General features: G+C 44.8%; 1 protein-coding gene across 3 annotated transcripts in view; it reads right to left on the minus strand.

Moving 5' to 3' along the window:
• Window positions 1–20,000, minus strand: part of LOC311040273 (ninjurin-2-like) — a 36,696-nt gene that overhangs the window by 10,242 nt on the left and 6,454 nt on the right. For all 3 annotated transcript variants that reach the window (XM_084050452.1, XM_084050451.1, XM_084050453.1), the window contains exon 2: window positions 1,922–2,055. In XM_084050452.1, the coding sequence (XP_083906578.1) occupies window positions 1,922–2,055 (134 nt within the window). The remainder of the gene's footprint in view (window positions 1–1,921; window positions 2,056–20,000) is intronic.

Consider the following 20,000-nt stretch of genomic DNA (forward strand, 5'->3'; position numbering starts at 1 on the left):
ATTCAGCCTGAAGCTAAGCCTGAAGTAGCAAAATCTCCTCTAGCCAAGCGGGGATTCCATCTAGGATGAGCGGTTGACGTAGATGTTTGAGGGTTCGAATCTCGGGTAGGACATAAAATGTATGGCTTGCAGCTTTAATGTGTGGTCAGGCCACAATTGGCAGGGTGAAATGTACTTGTGCGTTGTGACAAAAAAATATGACCAGAATCTGTGCTTGGATTGGAAGACCTGCTCTGTCACAGAGCAGCCCCCTTGTAGCCTAATGTTCCCCATATGTTTATGTTCAGCATTACACATTCATATTGAAATGTATGTTATGCTTGTCCCTTGTAGATTCCCAGTCACACAGACGGGGCAGTTTGCACATTCTGTTGTGACAGGAATCTCTTTATTATCTTTTCGTTTGCACAGGAAGATTCTGTTATGGGGGAGTGGCCTGTTGAAGCCTAGCTGTGTAGTCCTGTTACCTGATTAGAACATGGGGAACATCTTGGGTGAATTGATTGATATTGTGTGTGCGTGCGGGCATGCATGTGTGTGTGTGTGTGTGTGTGTGTGTGTGTGTGTGTGTGTGTGTGTGTGTGTGTGTGTGTGTGTGTGTGTGTGTGTGTGTGTGTGTGTGTGTGTGTGTGTGTGTGTGTGTGTGTGTGTGTGTGTGAGAGAGAGAGAGAGAGAGAGCGAGTACGCTACGTGCTGTGTTAGCCCTAGAATGTCTGTGATCTTACAAATTCCAAATACACAGCCATAGATCGGTCCTATCCCTGCCTGGTTAACAGACTGATCTCCATGGCATAAAAGTTCTTCACGCTGCGTGTGTACTCACCCAATAATTCATTCCTAAGACTTGGAGTCAGATATTGTCATTCCTAAGACTTGGAGTCAGAAAGTTCTGGCAGAAAACGTGTTTAGTAAAATATCTAAATTTTTCCACGAGCTGCACACGGATAACATTCTGTACGGGCGAGGGGCCCGGAATGAGTGCAGGACTGAACATATCAAAACTTCTTTGGGAAGCACAGATGTATGGGGCACACAATGGGCAGGTGGTGTGATTAATTACCCCAAACCAATCGCAACGCACCTGTCAATAGGCTCTATGCACAGCAGCCATATTGGAAAGAAATTGGGCCTCTTCCTTACTTCCTTCACAGGTGTTACCAATGATACTAATGAAGGCTCTGTTCCATTCTGGTCAAACAGAGTCAGGGTGCTGATATTATGCATGTTAGCTCACTGGAAACACTAGTGTGTCTCAAAGTGTGGTCCAGGGACCCTCATAGTTCCTTGAGGGGGTGTAACTCTGAGAGTTATGGGGGTCCTTGAAATAAAAAAGTCTGAGAACCACTGTGCTACATGAAATGGAACAGAACCTTCATTAGTATCATTGGTAACACCTGTGAAGGAAGCAAGGAAGAGGCCCAATTTCTTTCCAATATGGCTGCTGTGCATAGAGCCAATTGTGTTCCCTGTACGTTTGTGCTTCCCAAAAGGATGTTTTCATATGTTCAGTCCAGCAGTCATTTCAGGTCTGGCCTCATCGCTGGCAGAGAATGTCGCCCGTGTGAATCTCATGGCAAGATATTTTACTAAACACACGTTTTCTGCCAGAACATTCAAAAGGATATGAAACTAGTGGACAATATCTGACTCCAAGTCTTAGGAATTAATTATTGGTTGAGTACACACTCAGCGTGAATAACTTTAATGCCACGGAGATCAGTCTGCTAACCCGGGCAGGGATAGGACCGATCTATGGCTGCGTATTTGAAATACATGAAATGTATCTAAGATCACAGACATTCTGGGGCTAGTGCTGTGTGTTCATGTGTGTGTGTGTGTGTGTGTGTGTGTGTGTGTGTGTGTGTGTGTGTGTGTGTGTGTGCGCGCGCGTGCGTGCGTGTGCGTGTGTGCGTGCCCTCACCTAAAGCCAGCTCCCTGTTCTATGACTGTCTTCATGTGTGTGACGTTGGCCAGGAACAGAGCGACGTCCAACATCCCCTCTGCTGCAGACTTCTTAGTGGCATAAGCATTAATGTTCAGGTTACCTGAACCTCCCTGCGAGGGAGAGAGACAGAGAGAGAGAGAGAGAGAAATAAGCATTAAATAAGCATTAATAAAGAGAGACAGAGAAATCAACTGCAATGTTACATGACACAGTACCACAATAGGTCCAGCAGAGGGAAGCAATGACTGAAGCAACTGAAAAGAAAACTATTGTCACTTGAACCACTAAGCAATGCAAAATGACTATTGTAATACTAAGGTGGATGCATGTGTGTGTGTGTGTGTGTGTGTGTGTGTGTGTGTGTGTGTGTGTGTGTGTGTGTGTGTGTGTGTGTGTGCGCGTGCGTGTGTAATGTAAGTAATTATGTTTGTTTTTGAATATTCTCTACATTTGTCGTGTATGTATCTGCTATATTTCTATAAACGTTTGTATTCCTCTCTATGTATTTAATCATTCCAGACATTAAAACTAGATTTTTTTCTCTGTGGATGTCCTATTCAGTTTACAATAAGTACTATCAACTTCCTGCACTTGTCACGATTCTTCAGTCCATTCCATTAAGTGGTCAGATGAGTGGATGTGTGCATTTTCAGATCATGTTATTTATGATCAATCAATCTATTGGGTTCCGGCTGGAACCAACATAGTAGACTTTAAATTTGTATTTATTCGCATTATTCTTTAAGGTAGCACATACTATTGAAACATACTGTAGGATAATAACATAGAACAGTGCAGGCCTGTATACCAGCAGAGTACCGTGTACCCAGTACAGTGCTCTCAGCTCCAGGAACACGCAAGGACATTCTCAGAACTGGAGCAGTGTGTGTGTGTGTGTGTGTGTGTGTGTGTGTGTGTGTGTGTGTGTGTGTGTGTGTGTGTGTGTGTGTGTGTGTGTGTGTGTGTGTGTGTGTGTGTGTGTGTGTGTGTGTGTGTGTGTGTGTGTGTGTGTGTGTGTAGCTCTGTCAAAACATTAGCTGTGCATGGAGCTAAAATCTGTGGGTGTGTCTGGAGAGAGAGAGAGAGAGAGAGAGAGAGAGAAATAATGTATAGTCTCTCTACCTTCCTCTCTGGAAGGTAGAGAGAGTCCTGGGAACTGTGCCAAAACACACATGCACACATGCACACGCACACGCACATGCACACACAAACACACACACACACACACACACACACACACACACACACACACACACACACACACACACACACACACACACACACACACCCATCACAACCAAAACATTGGCCAGGCCATGTGTTCGTTCCTTAAGATGTTAGTGAAGTCAGTGCACTGCTGACACGCGCGCGCACACACACACACACACACACACACGCAGGAAGCAACCTTCTCCTCTCATCCTCTTGCCTTGTGTTGTTTTGAAGCTTCTAAACAGCTATCTACTCCATGCTGCTCTGCTTAAGAAGAGCCATGTGACCTCTGCCATTAGAATCATATGTTGCTCATTTGTACTTATTGTTATCCAATTAACCGCTTGAACCCCATGCGTCCATATTCTGGGGGGGAACATTAGCCAAAAATAGCAGATCTACAAGCTCACAATGCGGCGCATTGTGATCTTGTAGATCTTCTTTTTTGGACGAAGAGATTTGGTGTGGTCAAAGTGCCGTTGTAACTCGAGTCCAGTTCTCTGAGACTACCAGGGTTAAAGTGGTGAAAGCGAGCAATGGAGTCCATGTAAATGTAGGGCTCCATGCTAGTGGACAACTGTTTACAACAGTGGTTTCCACCCTTCTCTGGATCAGGGCCCACTTGAAAATCTTCTCAGCACACTCAACTGACCTGCCGAATAAAAAAAATACTTGAGTAAAAGTACAAATGTACTGGTATCAAAATGTACTTAAAGTACCAAAAGTAGAAAGTACTCATTATGCAGAATGTCCCATCTTTTGAAAATAGCAGAAATGAGCTAACAAAACAAAAAGCAGAATCTCACAATGCGACGCATTGTGAGCTTGTAGATCGGCTATTTTCAAAAAGGCCAAAATGTATATATTACATTACATTACATTACATTACATTACATTACATTACAGTCATTTAGCAGACACTTTTATCCAAAGCGACTTACAATAAGTGCATTCAACATAGGTAGGGAACAAAACTACTAATCACCAGAAGCATTAAGTGCATTCTCTTCTAAAACAAGCAACCAAGAGTATACCTATAGCGCTAAAGTAAAAGTGCAATATATCAGCTACCTACTTTCATAAACAGATGAGACAAAATAGGAAAATCAAATGAGCAAGAGCTAAAACAAATAAGTGTATTGAATAAACAAGATCCAATATATAGGGCTTACTGTAAGTAACTACTAGTAATAGTAACTAAAGTTTTCAAATAATTGTAATGGAGTAAAAGTACAATATGCCTCTGAGATGTAGTGGAGTAGAAGTGAAAGTATTGGAAATTGGAAATACTCAAGTAAAGTACAAATGCCTCAAAATTGCATTCCCCACTTCATTCTAATTCCCCTTTTACCTTTTGATTTTAAACGTTCGTCCTGTTTCGCTTAGTCTTTTTAAGAACTTATTTTGCCTTAATACATTTTTTTTTGTTTTGTTTTGTATAGCCTTGAAGAGCCTTGAAGAGTGCTATATAAGAGTTCTTTTTAAATTGCATGTATTATAAGCAGTTAACCACTGTGTAAACGCACAGGTTCGGTGCCACAGTAGAGAACTGTTTACCAGGTAAACAGTTAACCAGTTTGTTTGTTTCTGTCCTGAGTTTATAAAAAACAATCTTTAAATATGCAGCTGTTTAACATGAATTCGGCTCAACTCACACACGGAGATCTATTTAAATTCACACAAAACACATGTAAGCCTGACTCATGAAATATGACTTCTTTCTCAAAGAACTCTGTCTCTCTTTCTCCTTTTCTAGACATCTGTCTGTCTGTCTGTCTGTCTGTCTGTCTGTCTGTCTGTCTGTCTGTCTGTCTGTCTGTCTGTCTGTCTGTCTGTCTGTCTGAATGAACAGAGACTTGCCGGCAGTCACAGAGCAGAACCCCAGTGACCTTTTATCCCTGACCTCTGTTCTCCAGAAGCCCAAGATGACAAGACACACTGTTGTCAACATGAACACACAAACACGCACACACGCACGTGCACGCACACAGAGGATGTTATGCAACATGCCTCTCTTGTATTGGCCAACATCTGTTCCAAACTGCATCACTCTAGGGGTGTGTGTCTGCATGCCAGAGAACTTTCCAAGAAATGCGCGCATGTCACTGTATACATCTACACACGGTGTGTGTGTATGTATGTATGTATGTACTGTATGTATTCGTGTGTGTGTGTGTGTGTGTGTGTGTGTGTGTGTGTGTGTGTGTGTGTGTGTGTGTGTGTGTGTGTGTGTGTGTGTGTGTGTGTGTGTGTGTGTGTGTGTATCTGTGCGTGCAATTGTATGCATGTGTGCGTGCATTAGGCCTATGAGTGTGTGAGAGAAAACGGGAACTTTCCAAGAACTTTCCAAGAAGTGTGCTTGTGAGTGCGCGTGTGTGTGTGTGTGTGTGTGTGTGTGTGTGTGTGTGTGTGTGTGTGTGTGTGTGTGTGTGTGTGTGTGTGTGTGTGTGTGTGTGTGTGTGTGTGTGTGTGTGTGTGTGTGTGTTTACATTCCTTCATAAATTGCCCTTATTATAAACCTGTTCTTAAACACTCATATCCCCATGGCAACCATACATAAATACCGTACATAGACATACACATATAAACACACAAACGTTTGTAGGCTTGTTGCAGTGGGCTGTTATACCAGTACAACACCAGTAAAACACCAGTTCTATACTAGTCCTATACTACAGTGGTTCTCAACATGATGTTTTTTTTTTGGGGGGGGGGGGGCAGATGGCAGTAAAGTGACAATTTAAAGGGATAGTTCACCCCCAAAATGACCTTTTTTCTATCGATTAGTCACCCCATGGAGACTTGAATTCATGGATATTATTTGTTTTTGTCGCATTCAGTCAATAATTTGATTACCGGCAGCGGTTCCGGTAGTAAATCAAATCAAATCCAATCAAACTGTATTGATAAAGCACATTTAAAACAACAGAAGCTAACCAAAGTGCTGTAGAAGGTTGAGACAAACAAAGCATCAACGCCCATTGGCGCACAGACAAATACAGTGCATTGTTAAGACACAATATCAGATCAAGGGCAATTAAAAGCCAAAGAGAATAGGTGGGTTTTAAGGAGGGATCTGAAAACCCCAATGGACTGGGCAGAACGGAAAATGTCAAAAAAGAAATGAAATGAAAAAAGACCATTACTGCATCAAAAGTAATCAACACACTATACTATAGACAGGTTTCCTGTTAGTAAACATGAGAGGATATGACCGGGCAGAGGAGGGGGAAGCCTATAGAGGGCGCCATTACCCGCAGCAGCTCTGGTCAAATGCCCATTCATAAAAGAAATGACCTTCACCGGGTTTAATGAAAGTAGATTAAATTATGCAGTTTGTAATACCTTGTTTACTCAATAAAAATGATTTGTCGGAAGTTGGATCTGTTTGTATATAATAGCAGCATTATGCCTATTATGCCTATAATAGCAGAATTATGGCTATCTAACTCCCGAACATAACAACAGAGTGAACGGCGCAACAATTCGTTTCCCCCGAGCATGCGCAGATTGCGCATTCTGCTCTGTGATGACGTCGCGTGGAAATCCGTCTATAAAAACTGGTCAAACATAGTATTTGACAAATTGTCAAATCATTTTTGAAAATATTTTTGAAAATAGCTGATCTGCTGTATTAGTCCTATACCAGTCCTGTATGAATGCAGCAACCTTCATGAAAATCTCCCCATTAGGAGATTTTCATATACGTTGTGTGCAAGCAGTGGATCAATGGTCTAATGCTGATAGGAAAGGCCATGCAGTGACCAAACCCAATCTCTTGGTAGCACAGAAGATCATGGCAAACTAGTCAGTAGATTTCAAGAAATGTTGTTTTGGGCCAAAGTGTTGCACAGACCGACCAACAAGGCCATTCTTAGAGCCATGCCCTATAGGAGGCTAAATATCAAGACACGTTAGAGCTCTAGTAGAGCAGCTACAAGACCTTAATCCAAAGGTGACTGTATTTTCCACACCTAATTTGGTCAGTCTGTCTTCAGTAAATGGGGCAACACAGTGGAATCCTTTGCCCACTGATCTAAAACTGGAGACTGATGGCAATGTTTTTAACAGAGGACTCAAATTATGGTTAAAATCAAAACAGTGCTCACATGAAAAGATGTTGACTGGTATATTGCTATGATCATGTTGCCTCTGCTATATCGTTTCTGCTTATTCAATTCTGATGATGGTGTTTTTAAGCCCTGTATTCTTGTCCTGTATTTATTTTTAGATTATAGATAGTTTTTATGTATTCTGTTTAGAAAAGCCTGACAATTTGCACTTGCTTGCACGTTCTAAAAACACTTAAGCAGTGCATCTGGTCTGTCCATTATGATTGTGATATACATGTCAAATAAAGTGAAAAATAATAACATAATAACAATAATAAATCAGAATAGGTTATTTGTGCCTGCTGCATCATATGCATACAGTGCATACACTGAATGAATAGACTGGCATCCTAGTGTGTATAGTTTCAATGTAGAGATCATAGATCTTTTTATATTATACTGTTTAGACTGATGATATGTTCTTGATTTACCTATGATCCTAGATCCTATTATTTCTATGCATTTGATGTGTTACCCCGTGTTTTTCCTTGCTTACTGTAAATCGCTCTGGATTAAGAGCGTCTGCTAAATGCCTAAATTGTAAATTGTAAACAGTTTAAACATTTTTTTAATAATAATGTCTATGTTTGATTTAATGATTCTACAAAATAGGGGAAGTTCTCTATAAGCCTATAGGCTTATAAACTTCTCCTGCACAATATGTTTTTTTTTTCTTCTTCTGTCGTAACTCTTTATGTGCTAATAAATAAAACTGAAAAAGGAAGAATTCTCAATAAATGGCCCCACCATCACAAGCCTTATGTATATTCCGTGTTGCCACGCACGGACGCACAGGCACAGGAAATGACTTGACTCCCTTTCTCAGTATTTGTTCCATTGTATTGTGTAACTAAATATTGTGAATTTGACTGCTCTCTCTGTGTGTGTGTGTGTGTGTGTGTGTGTGTGTGTGTGTGTGTGCGTGCGTGCGTGCGTGCGTGCGTGCGTGCGTGCGTGTGCGCGCGCACGTCCTCGTTCCAAGAAAACATCAAGGCCTGTCCAATCAGAAAGTATTTGAAAAAAAAAAAGTTTCTTTGTGATTGTGAAAGGACATGCACACACATAGGAGCCAACCTGTGCCTCAGTGCCTCAGTGCCTGCCTAAATGCCTTTAGAGGGGAGAGTGCCCTTTTCTATGCCAACATAAATTCTCATTAATTTCTCTCTTTCCGAATAACAGCAGCAGTCACTCTCTGCCCCGGAGCCAACCTGTGCCCAAGCACCTGCCTTCATAGGACAGAGTGCCTGTAGGGTGGGTGATGGCTCATGTAAGCAGTTACACCTGGCCTGAGTCAAACTGATGAGACTTTGAGGCGGATGTGAAGACACACCTGTTGTGCATCAAACTAATCACTGCACACAGGATAAATCATCCATCCCCAGGCCCAAACACGCACTCACGCACAACAGAGAGAGGGAGAGCTTCTGCCATGACAGTTAGTTTTACCTGAATATGTTTCAAAGTCCTTGTTTCCACGGGGTGATACACACTGTGAGTTTATACCTGATGCATGCCAAGCAGCTCCCCATAAATACAGAGTTTTAATGCCATCTGTCATGTATCTTTGGAGCTAGTTACAGTGCCCTTTTCTATGCCCAAATAAGTTTTCTCATTATTATTTATTTAAAAAAATACTTGCGTATTCAAAAGTACAAATTACTGAGTACATTTTGTTTTTAATTTCAATGCATTGCTGTATCGAAATTTTGAAAGCCCCTCCCCCAAATCTCTTGTAGATTGGCTATTTAAAAAAGAAAAGTTGTAAGTTTGGGTCCGTGGGGGGGCTTTTTGGAGTCAAAAGTACAATATTTGTCTTGGAAAGGGAACATTATATGTACTTCGTTACCGTCCACCACTGGTCCAGGGAACATGGAAAAAGGGTCCTATGTTTCCACCAGGGTTTTACGTTCCTCCGTTCTACTGTACATAACCACCACGCCATCGCTGTGACTTTTACATCACTTGACAACAAGGCAGGAGAGCTGCCAACAGTGAGGCCTTGAGGCGCATGAGGTGCGCCCGAGTGAGCGTGGCGAGTGCCCGTGCCATGCAGCTGAGTTGGCAAGCCATGGTGGACTGAATAAGTTATAACCGGTTTTGAAAGTGAACATAGAAGTTGACAAAGACATGCACCGGTGCATGTTAGACTTAGCATTAGCGGGCCGAGCTATCTAGCTACATATAGTGTAAACAGACTGGCTGCAACACAATAGGAGGGATAATGACAGTGGTGGAAAGTAACTAAGTACTGTACTTAAGTACAATTTTGAGGTATTTGTACTTTACTTGAGTATTTCCAATTTCCAATACTTTTACTTCCACTCCACTACATCTCGGATCCAAATATTGTACGTTTACTCCACTACATTTATTTGAAAACTTTAGATACTAGTTACTTTATGGAGTTGGTACAACTGAGGTTCAGGAGGTTGACCAAGGAGAAGACAACCAATCACTTCTCTGCCCATGCCAACCAGTGCCAGCCACTCACCTATCTCCAACCAAGCAGACAACCACTCCCCTGCCAACTACCGGGGTATTTAAACCCAGCTTTCAAAAATGGCGGCGTGCTAGTTTCTTGTAAACAAGCACACTCTACGTTACGTGAGAGCTAGTTGCTACTTTCTCTCATATACTAGTTGAATACTCCAGCTACTTGCTACAATGGCACACATTATCAGTGTAAACGCCTCCGACGATGAGGATTTATTCATCGGGGTCGGCCAGGCGGCCGCCCTAGTACCGGTAACAACTCACCAGATCCATCTACCCCAAGACGCGGATCCCGCCTTCCCGGACTCGGCCCAGTATGTTCCAGAAACGCCACCAAACAGACGCCAGGTCAGATCCACCATCGCCATCCCTCCTCCCGGCTCCGCATCTTCGCTCACCAGAACACCACGGGAGTTCCGCATCACCCCACCTCACAACCGGACCAGCCGCAGGCTCACCCCACATCAGCGGGAACCGTCACAACCATCCCGTAATTCCACCCACCGATCCGGGAAACCCGTCGCCACCCTCCAACTCCTGCTTTCTGACTGGAATAAAACCGGAATCCAGAGGGCTTTGCTAGCCAAAGGGGTCAGGTTCTCCCGCTCTGCCTCTAAACAGGCGCTGTTTAACCTGCTTCAAACCACCACTACACAGCCGGACCGGAGCAGCAGCACCACAGCACAAAACAGCAACAGTAACAACAACAACAACGCCGGTCCGTCGCGTGGCCGTGACGTCGCGCAGCCAGCTGCTTCGTCGCGTGGCGATGACGTGGCACAGCTGGTTGCTCCATCGCGCGGCGTCAACGCGGCGCGGCGGGCCGTTCCACCGACAACAAGCGGTAGAGCCACCGAGCGGGAGGTCGCTCCGTCGCGTGGCGGTGACATCGCGCGGCGGGTGGTCTTGTCGCGAGGCGGTAACGCTGCGCGACGGGCCACTTCGTCGCGCGGTGGTGACGTCACGCGGCCAGCGGCTCCGTCGCGGGCCGATGACACCACCTTCCAACGCCAGGCTTTCCTACCAAGCCATCCAGCCACACCGATGGTGGTAACAAGCGTCTTACCAACCAAAACAGGGACGGGTAGTATTAATCCATTTATTAATTATTCTACTCACGTTCCATATGTGTCTGCTCCCCTCCCTAATGTGTCGTTTGTCCCTGTTTTCCCACCACCCGCAGCAAGCTGCACCTCCCTCCCACCCCCCCCACCCATCTCACGTGCCCCACATGCCTGCTCCTCTCTCTTCTGCTTCGGTTATCCTTCCATCTCATTACCTACAGCAGGCGGCACCTCCTCCCCACTTCCCCCCGCTTTATTCAGCGTACCAACCCCACCAAACCGGTGTTTTCCAGAATTTTCCACTTTTCGGGGGCCACCCCCACGATGCACTTGGTGCCCCTGTACCTAACCCCACTGTGACGTCTTGTCCTCCCAACCCAGTGTTTTCCAACCCCCCTCCCCCCTCCCCCCGCCCCCCTTTTTGTCTTGCTACAGCCACGCCAGCACCCATGCCTCCATCAGCCGTCGCCCTCAACGCCCCCATGGTCTCCTCTACACTCAGAAACCAGATCCTGTTAGGCATGGATGTCGACCTATCTTCACTCATCCGCCCATCCGCCAGCAGTTTCCACCCACGGTCCGTAGAAGTAGGAGGAGTGACAATAACCCTCCGCGACCTCACCCCATCCACTTCATCCATCCTCACCCCAACCGAATTCATTCTGGCATTCTCCATTTTTCGTGATACCCTCTGCTCCACCTACCCATCTCGGCGCCAGGAATTAGATGACTACCTTTATCTATGCATGGACCTCTCCGCCCGGTTCGGAGGAACCCTTTTCTACGAGTACCACAGGCAATTCTCCGCCAGAGCAGCATCACGATTACAACTACTCAACGCATCTACATACTGGGGCAGCATGGATTTAGAGCTATATTGCCGTATATTTGCAGGGAAAACCGCCACAGCTTGCAGCCTGTGCAATTGCCCCGCCCATCCAACCACCCTCTGCACTTACATCGCACCCGCTCCAAGCAGTCCCACTCCACGCCCTTCCACTTCACACCAAACCAGCCCCGCCATTCCGTCACTGTTCAGCATTCCCAGTCACCCTCCAAAATCCAACAGCAACAACTACCCCGCGGCTACAAAGGCCAAGGACAGACGTGGCCGTCCTCTGGTCTTCCTGGGAAACAGGATGTTGTGCAACAACTTTAATGAGGGCGGCTGCGAACTGTCATCTTGCAAGTTACTCCACGTGTGCACTTTCTGCGGCGGCGCCCACTCCCGCCCCACCTGCCCCCAGAAACCTGCTTAGCCATCCCGGAGTTGACCGTCCAACCACCTCAATACACCCGTCATAATTCCCGCTTTAGCCAAGGAACTCTCCAATCATCCCAATCCCCCATTCATCCGTTTTTTCATTGACGGTCTCAACTTCGGTTTTTCTCCCGGACTCATCACCTCACCCTCATCCAACCACACCTGCAAGAACCTCCTTTCAGCCACCACCGACCCAGAGACAGTCACAACCCTCCTCCAAAAAAGAGGTTAAAAACGGCTTCATGATCGGTCCATTCTCTTCTCCTCCCTTCCCCACCTGCCGCATCAGCCCCATCGGCGTAGCCACCCGCAAATACTTTCAGTCAGCGACCAAGCAACCCACCCTCGATGGGTATCTGCCAGTTGGCGTCAGGAGTTACTCCAATTTAAACGTTAAGCTACATGTATCACTATAGCGGATTTTCCCATATCATCAGTGAATTCTGGCCGTCCCTTTACAATAGGAATACTTCAGTGTTGTAAATAACTTTACCTCTCCTCCACATGGATTGGTGGTCTCCTGTCCCTGCCATTGCCTCGTTATTCATCCTGATTCTGTTATCAGCTTAAACACTTTAACATGCCTTAAGAACAGTTTCGTCAGCTTAAACACTTTAACATGCCTGAAGAACAGTTTCAGCTGCATATAGCTGGTGGTGGCGGTTTCTCACGTCATTAAGATGCCTTGAAGGCCTCTAGCCTTTCATTGCCGTCTTAAAATCTGTTGTCACTCTCTGCTTAAACACTTAATCACGGCTCAAGAACATAGGCAGTTCTTCTCATACCGTAGCTGGTCATCCTGATCCGTCCTCGATCCTAGTAGCGGTGCGGCACTGCTCAGCAGTGGACATTCGCTCAGGACTCCCGAAGTTCAGGAATCAACAGGTTACTGTTTCATTTCAGGTCTCACCTGCCACGGTAAGACCTCCACACAACGGCCATCAGGACATCAACCATCAGAGTCTACTTGTGTGGTATCAACTTCTTCGTCAAACTATTAACCGGCACTTCACATCCATTCATCCAACACCCCCAGATCACCCTGCTTCTCAAAGGGCTCCAGAGGAACGAACCAAAGATTACCCCACAACGCCAACCTCTCACCGTGGAAATCCTAACGTTGCATCCACATCCTACGCTCCGGATACTCAGATCCACATACAGACACGACGCTCGAAGCCATGTTCCTCCTGTCCTTTTTTGGCTTTTTAAGATGTTCGGAGTTCACTGCCTCCAACTCCAGGTTAGACCCGGCTCTCCATCCTCGACTGGCCGACCTGACGATACACACATCATCCTCCCTCATATTCACCATCAAATACAGTAAAACTGACCAGTTTCGGTAACACCACCCCTATCTACATCTACAAACTCAACTCCTACCTCAGCCCCTACGAGCCCCTCCTCAACTACACTCTCTCCCGACGCGCCCAGCACGCGGCTACATCGGACCCCCTCTTCACCACTAACACCGGTTCCGTAGCCACCCGCACCTGGTTCCATTCCCACCTCCGACTGGTCCTCACCAAAGCCGGCCATTCTTTCCGAATCGGAGCAGCATCCACGGCATCTAGCAAGGGAGTACCGGACCACACCATCCAAATACTTGGCCGTTGGTCCTCTCAAGCCTACCACAGCTACATCCGTACAAACTCCGTGGACCTCCATAACGCCCACTTCTCCATGATCTCGTAACACAATTCCGATACTTTTGGGGTCCCTAATCTACCTCTGCACGGCTAACGCCTCGGACCCCTAAGCCAAAGTATCTGGGTCCACGACCCCCCGGAACCTCCTCCCAATCACGCCTGCCTTCCCATGACCAATGCTCTTGACCATCTAAGCCGCACACTACACGCTTGCGTGTAGTGATGACCTTAGATGATCACGCCAGCACCCTAATGCCATTCTCGGGCCCTTGACCATCTAAGCCGCACACTCCACGCTTGCGTGTTGTGATGACCTTAGATGACCACGTGCTCCAGAATGTCATATCCCCGCCCGTGGCCATCTAAGCCGCACACTCCACGCTTGCGTGTAGTGATGACCTTAGATGACCACGCTGGCTCCCCATGCTGTTCGTGCTCTTGGCCACCTAAGCCGCACACTCCACGCTTGCGTGGAGTGATGACCTTAGATGACCATTTCGCACTCAGCTTATTGGCCGTTTATGCCGCACATCCCATACTGCCCGTGCGACGCTCACATAAACAACAATACCACAACAGCGTAAGATGTTGTTCGTGCCCGTGGCCATCTAAGCCGCACACTCCACGCTTGCGTGTAGTGATGACCTTAGATGACCATTCCGCACTCTGCATCCATGACCGTTTATGCCGCACGTCCCATGCAACGCATGCGACGCGCCCATAAACGATCATACTCCTGGGTTTTCAATAAACAACCTAAACCTATTTTTGTCTTATGTTTGGTCTTTCCTAGTGAAGTAGATTTTGATTATTATTACAAAACATACATTATACCCACTTCAGCCCTATATACATTTTGGCCATTTGAAAATAGCCGATCTACAAGCTCACAATGCGTCGCGATGCGTGCGTGCATGCGTGCGTGCGTATGCATGCATGCACGCACGTGTGACTGATATGGACTGGGAGGTGAAAGGAGATGATGTTGGCTGATGCCTGGCTGTTGTTTCACCTGCCATGATTAAATGATACTCCATGATATGATGTAATGGCTGCAACTATGATACATGATTAGGTCATTATTTTGTGAAGTTACAGCCTGTAACTTTACATGCACCTAGCGTTGCCGTTGACTTAAGCATATTCACCAATTGTTTAAGAAGCACAATGCACTTAGTGCAGTTTTCACATAAGGGCAACACACAAAAAGATGTTTGGAACAGCCAAACTAACTTGTAGAGATATACTGTAAGCCTATACAGTATGCAACAGCAGCGGTAAACAATCATTTTGATGTTGTAATTTGACATATTTCACAAAGCTATTGATGAGCCAAGGCCTGTTTATTTTATTGATGAACTAGTTGATGTTGCATTGATGATTTGGCAAATGAACCTGGACCTGTCAATGCATTTATCATCACCTTGGCTTTTGTTTCAGAAACTGTTTATATAAAAACATCAGAATAGGCCTACGCCTGAAAAGAGGATGGAATTATAGGATTTATTTATGACTATATTGTGGTTAGTGACTAAGGAGAGGGGCCTAATCATCATAGCGCCCTGCGGGGGAGCACACAGGTTGTTAACAATCAAGACAAGATGCAAGACTACGGTTAACAGGGAGTGGAGTGTGTGTGTGTGTGTGTGTGTGTGTGTGTGTGTGTGTGTGTGTGTGTGTGTGTGTGTGTGTGTGTGTGTGTGTGTGTGTGTGTGTGTGTGTGTGTGTGTGTGTGTGTGTGTGTGTGTGTGTGTGTGTGGTTGTGCCCCAGGGAAAGGTGCAGTCACAATGGAATGGAAATCTCCTGAAAAGAACTGTTATTCTCTCTCTGCTCGGTCTCTCCCTTTTCAACATATACACAAACACACACACACACACATATCTAAGCGTTGTATACACAACGCTGAGGTTTGATAATTATCGGAAAAATGTTGATAAAATCTTTATTATGATTGTTCCAAGAACTTTTTACCATCAATACCACGCTGTGTGTGTGTGTGTGTGTGTGTGTGTGTGTGTGTGTGTGTGTGTGGTGGGTGGTTGGTTATGTGTGGCCTATGTTGTGGTGCTCGAGTGGGTGTGTGTGTGTGTGTGTGTGTGTGTGTGTGTGTGTGTGTGTGTGTGTGTGTGTGTGTGTGTGTGTGTGTGTGTGTGTGTGTGTGTGTGTGTGTGTGTGTGTGTGTGTGTGTTGTGTGTGTGTGTGCATGCCAGTTTGTGTGTGTGTGCCTGTGTGTGTTATTTTATTTACTTAGTGCATAATATTTTTTTTTATGTATACAAAACTTTTTACCAAGGACGACATGCCACAAATAGTAAGTTTTAGGTCCTAACTTTGATGTCTTATGGTTGGTCCCCCGCATGAGAGACCAATTTTGTACCAGTCAGGCAAGAGGCCTGACTGTCTTTTTGTTTTTTAAGAGGAATTCCATCTTACACAGTATACCCCGCCCCCCCCCCCGCCCCCCTGACCAGGGGGTCACTTCTGGACTTGGTGAGTGATGACATGTTATCTGTGTTATAATTTGTCAAAGGGTATTTATATTCCTGTTATCATACAGTTCAAGATGAGCTACTCAATTACTATTACTGAAGTATAGAGCTAATTTTAGACTGGGTGCTAGCTAGTCATGTCAGACTGACAGCTACACACACACACACACACACACACACACACACACACACACACACACACACACACACGTCTCTTACTTCACACATACACTCAGAATGTGGAGTGTCCTTTGTAGGGGTCAAGGAGAGGTCAAACAAACACACGCACCACACACACGCACATGTACACGCGTGTCCGTGCACACACACACACACACACACACACACACACACACACACACACACACACACACACACACACACACACACACACACACACACACACACACACACACACACACACACACACACACACACACACACACACTTTCACCTCCCAGAATACTCTGAGCTTGCAAAGTATTCTGGGAGGTGAGAGAAGTGGGAAGGAGTTGAGACGGACGGTACCAAGGAGGGATAGGATACATCCTATCACCTTGGTACCTAGTTAGGAAAGATCCAATCACCTTGTTACCTAGTTAGGAAAGATCCAATCACCTTGTTACCTAGTTAGGAAAGATCCTATCACCTTGTTACCTAGTTAGGAAGGATCCAATCACCTTGTTACCTAGTTAGGAAAGATCCAATCACCTTGTTACCTAGTTAGGAAAGATCCTATCACCTTGGTACCTAGTTAGGAAGGATACATCCTATCACCTTCTTATCTAGTTAGGAAAGATCCTATCACCTTGTTACCTAGTTAGGAAGTATACATCCTATCACCTTGTTACCTAGTTAGGAAGTATACATCTTATCACCTCGGTACTAGTTAGGAATGATCCTATCACCTTGGTACCTAGTTAGGAAAGATCCTATCACCTTGGTACCTAGTTAGGAAGGATACATCCTATCACCTTGTTACGTAGTTAGGAAGGATACATCCTATCACCTTGTTACGTAGTTAGGAAGGATACATCCTATCACCTTGGTACCTAGTTAGGAAAGATCCTATCACCTTGTTACCTAGTTAGGAAAAATCCTATCACCTTGGTACCTAGTTAGGAAGGATCCTATCACCTTGGTACCTAGTTAGGAAGGATACATCCTATCACCTTGTTACCTAGTTAGGAAAGATCCTATCACCTTGTTACCTAGTTAGGGAAGATCCTATCACCTTGTTACCTAGTTAGGGAAGATCCTATCACCTTGGTACCTTGTTGGTGGTTGTTGGTGGTTCTTAACGGTCCCAAAACTCAGTGGACGAAATGTTCCAACAAAGAGCAACTTTAATAGAGCAATATTGTTTATTTATTATCTAATACCATACAGTTGAGCAAGTGCTTGACCAGGCTATTAGTTGTTTTTGGATATATTTGGTAGTCTTGAATAGAAGTGTGTTTTTGCAAATACATTGGTAAACTAAACTGTACTGTGTGTTTGTTTGCCACAGTGATGTTTGCTGAAGATGTGTATTTGTATCAACTTTATTACAACACTGCCTGCCTTAATGGTTCTAATGGAGACGTTTTGGTCAACATAACTCTATATGTGGACCAGTGGTGGAAAAAGAACTGAAATGTTTTACTTAAGTAAAAGTATTAATACTGCAATGTAGAAGTACTCTGTTACAAGTAAAAGTCCGGAATTCAAAATGTACTTGAGTAAAAGTACAAAAGTATTGGTATCAAAATGTACTTAAGTACCAAAAATAAAAGTACTAAAATTTTTGAAAATAGCAGATTGTCTATTTTCAAATTGCCTAGGTATAGGGCTAAAGTGGTTAATGAATGTTTTATAGTGTAATATATTTATATCTGCAAAGTAACTAGTAACTAAAGTTTTCAAATAATTGTAGTGGAGTAAAAGTACAAAAGTGTACAGTGCAAAGTAAAATCCTCAGTGTTCATTCATCCCCTAAGTGTTAACCAAATGGACCCGTAAATGAGCACTCAGGGTTTTACTGTGTGTGCATCGGTCCTTCTGTGTGACTTCTATTAACTGTGTGTCTGTGCTCCACGCCTCTATGTTAACTTCTAAACCTGGAGGCTTACAGGGGAGTGACAGGCCTTCACACCACAGAAATACACTCACTAGATCCAACACACAAGCTGCACATTGTAAATATAACAGCAGACTTCATCTCTAGGCAAATTCAAAGTAGGGCTGGCCAGTATGAAAGAGGTATTTTTTTCCAAATACCTCGATATTGAAGTTGTGAATTTTTGTACTCTGACGATACTATCAATGTTCTTTTTCTTTTTTCAAAAACAACAGACACATGTTCACAACGCTTGTAAGTCTGCTATTCTTGAAGATTTTTGACAATGATTTGAAGGCTTAAGTGATTAAAATCAGGAACGACAACACTTATGCCAGTGGTTCTGAAGGGTCAGTGTTTCTTGAGGGGGTTACACATGTACTCTTGCAGGTCTCTGAGAATGTACAAATGGAATCAAATGGTCCCTACGGGTAGATTTGGACCCGAGTTGTGGGGGTCCTTAAAATTAAAATAAGAAAAAGTTTGAGAACCACTGACTGCCATATCAGGATATTACTATATCCAAAACCCCTGACAATATCTAGTCTCATATCACTATAGAGCACCGAGGTCTGACGTAATTTACACATCCTTTGTTTGTCTACCTGGTTCGCGGTTTTCCACCCCCATTCTGAATCCCATAGACGTATTCAATATCGCGTCAAATAAGAACTGTGTTCCAAAATTAAACAAATGACCCCGGCGGTTTGACTCTTATGGATATGAAGCATCAACTGACTGTGAGAAAACGATAATGTTACTTCCGCCAAATTAATTACATTTTCGCCAGAAACGGACCGAAGTGACTGACTATCATAAACGATACAGAACCTCCTCCCTGACAATATCGCCGAGACAGTTTGTTTATTTTTGGACCACAATTCTTATGAGACGATTCTAAGATGACCCAATGTTATTCTCCATAGCGAAATTACTTTACGAACCTGGGGATGAACGAGTGACGTCAGGACTTCGGTGGTCTATATCAATTGCCCAGCCCAACCCTAAAGTAGCTTTCGCGTATTTATAATCGACAGCACTAACTGGCATATCTATGGTCAGTCATATCAGCTAGGCCGAAAAAATCAGTGTGTGTCCTACTAAACAATGTACTGCTCATGTGTTAAGATAAACTGAAGTCAATTGAGAAGGCTCTGTTCCAACCCTTTCCATCATCCTGTACATCTCTCTATTGTCTCTCTCTCTCTCTCTCTCTCTTTTAACCTGTCTCTCTCCCCGCTGTCCTGTCAAAGTAAAAGCATGTGTCTTTAAGTCTGACTTCTGAAAATCCAAACAGCTCTATAAATACACTTTCCCCAAAGCTTCAAAGAACGTCACGTTTTCCACTGACAGGTAGCTGAGAGGGAGACAGTGTAGGAGAGACAGACAGTAGGAGAGCTGGGAGGGAGGCAGACAGACAGACATACTGCTGAGAGTGAGGGAGACAGTGTAGGAGAGACAGACAGTAGGAGAGCTGGGAGGGAGGCAGACAGACAGACAGACAGACAGACAGACAGACATACTGCTGAGAGTGAGGGAGACAGTGTAGGAGATACAGCCAGTAGGAAAGCTGAGAGACAGACAGTAGGAGATCGAGACAGACGGTAGGACAGCTGAGAGTGAGGGAGACAGTGTAGGAGAGACAGATAGTAGGACAACTGAGAGGGAGACAG

Source organism: Gymnoscopelus microlampas, assembly GCF_963454915.1.
Source record: "Gymnoscopelus microlampas genome assembly, chromosome: 23".
Classification (NCBI taxonomy): Eukaryota; Metazoa; Chordata; class Actinopteri; order Myctophiformes; family Myctophidae; genus Gymnoscopelus; species Gymnoscopelus microlampas.